The 1,060-nt window shown below is 52.7% G+C and overlaps 1 protein-coding gene across 1 annotated transcript; it reads right to left on the reverse strand.

Annotated features, from left to right (window-relative positions):
• Positions 1-206: 206 nt before the first annotated feature.
• Positions 207-981, reverse strand: TGME49_324800 (tryptophanyl-tRNA synthetase; the record flags this gene model as incomplete). Its single annotated transcript, XM_018783074.1, has 3 exons — positions 207-356; positions 505-730; positions 929-981. The coding sequence occupies 3 exons, from the start codon at positions 979-981 to the stop codon at positions 207-209; spliced, it is 429 nt and encodes a 142-aa protein (XP_018634712.1).
• Positions 982-1,060: the final 79 nt, after the last annotated feature.

Consider the following 1,060-nt stretch of genomic DNA (forward strand, 5'->3'; position numbering starts at 1 on the left):
GGCTCAGCTATCAGTGACGAGTTGTCGCGAGTACCGACTGCAGGCCTGCGTTGTACGTTCGAGAATTCCTCCGCCCCAAATGCCATAGTAACGAAGACACCTGTCGAACAGGGACCACCGCAGACGCCTGGAGAGCTAAGATGCAGCATGTCGTTTGTCTATCCTGCTGCCCATCTGAGGTCTGCGCGACAGGGTAAGGCGATATTTTAAATGCGGCATGAATAGACAAAAAAGACATACAGAAGCTTGTTGTAGTCGATGCCTCCCTCGGCCGCCTGCACGTCCCACGGGGTGATGGTCTGGTCGTCATCGCCCTCGCCAAAGTCGTCGCCTTCAACGCCAGACGGCGGAAGCACCTGAAACAACCAGATATTTCAGCATGCAAATGAGATGACTTAAACCGTTTGGATCTACCTGCCGTGACACGCGAGACATCACCCTATAGTCAGGCATCTGTGCTACACATTGTAAACGCTTCAGGCCTGTCAGACTTCATTTGAATACCTGAGCGCGAGAGGGGATCTCCTCAGGACCGAGCTTCTCCTCCTCAGCGAGAGCCGGGGACTGTTCATCGGGTCCTGGGACGACGTGAAGCGACAGGCAAAGCTGTTTCTTCTCCTCATTGAACTTCACTGACTCAAACTGGATGTCCGCGATTTGTCCTGTAGACTTCAGGACGGGGTACATGTTCGCGTTGATATTCCATTCCGGCAGGACGACGAGGCGGACTCTGAACATGCAAAGGCAAATACACATCTGCACGACTATGATTACGAGGAAAACAGCACCGCGATTATGCTCGTTGTCGACCGGCATCATCCGTACGCTGGGAACCTAAATATAACTGACGGCCGAGGCTCGCAAGATAATCCTGTGCACGAAGTCAAATTCCGGCCAATCCTGATCAATAGTCCTCGTTCTTGCTTACTCCTTCACATTGGCGGGAATTCCGAACTCGTCGAGGTAAGACTCCTGGTACATGCGAGTCGCCAGATCGCGAGGGATGGTGAACACGCGGAAAAGGGCAGTTTTCCCTCATCTTTTGCTTGGTCAGTGTTTT

Source organism: Toxoplasma gondii (genome assembly GCF_000006565.2).
Source record: "Toxoplasma gondii ME49 unplaced genomic scaffold asmbl.1489, whole genome shotgun sequence".
In the NCBI taxonomy this organism is placed as follows: domain Eukaryota; phylum Apicomplexa; class Conoidasida; order Eucoccidiorida; family Sarcocystidae; genus Toxoplasma; species Toxoplasma gondii.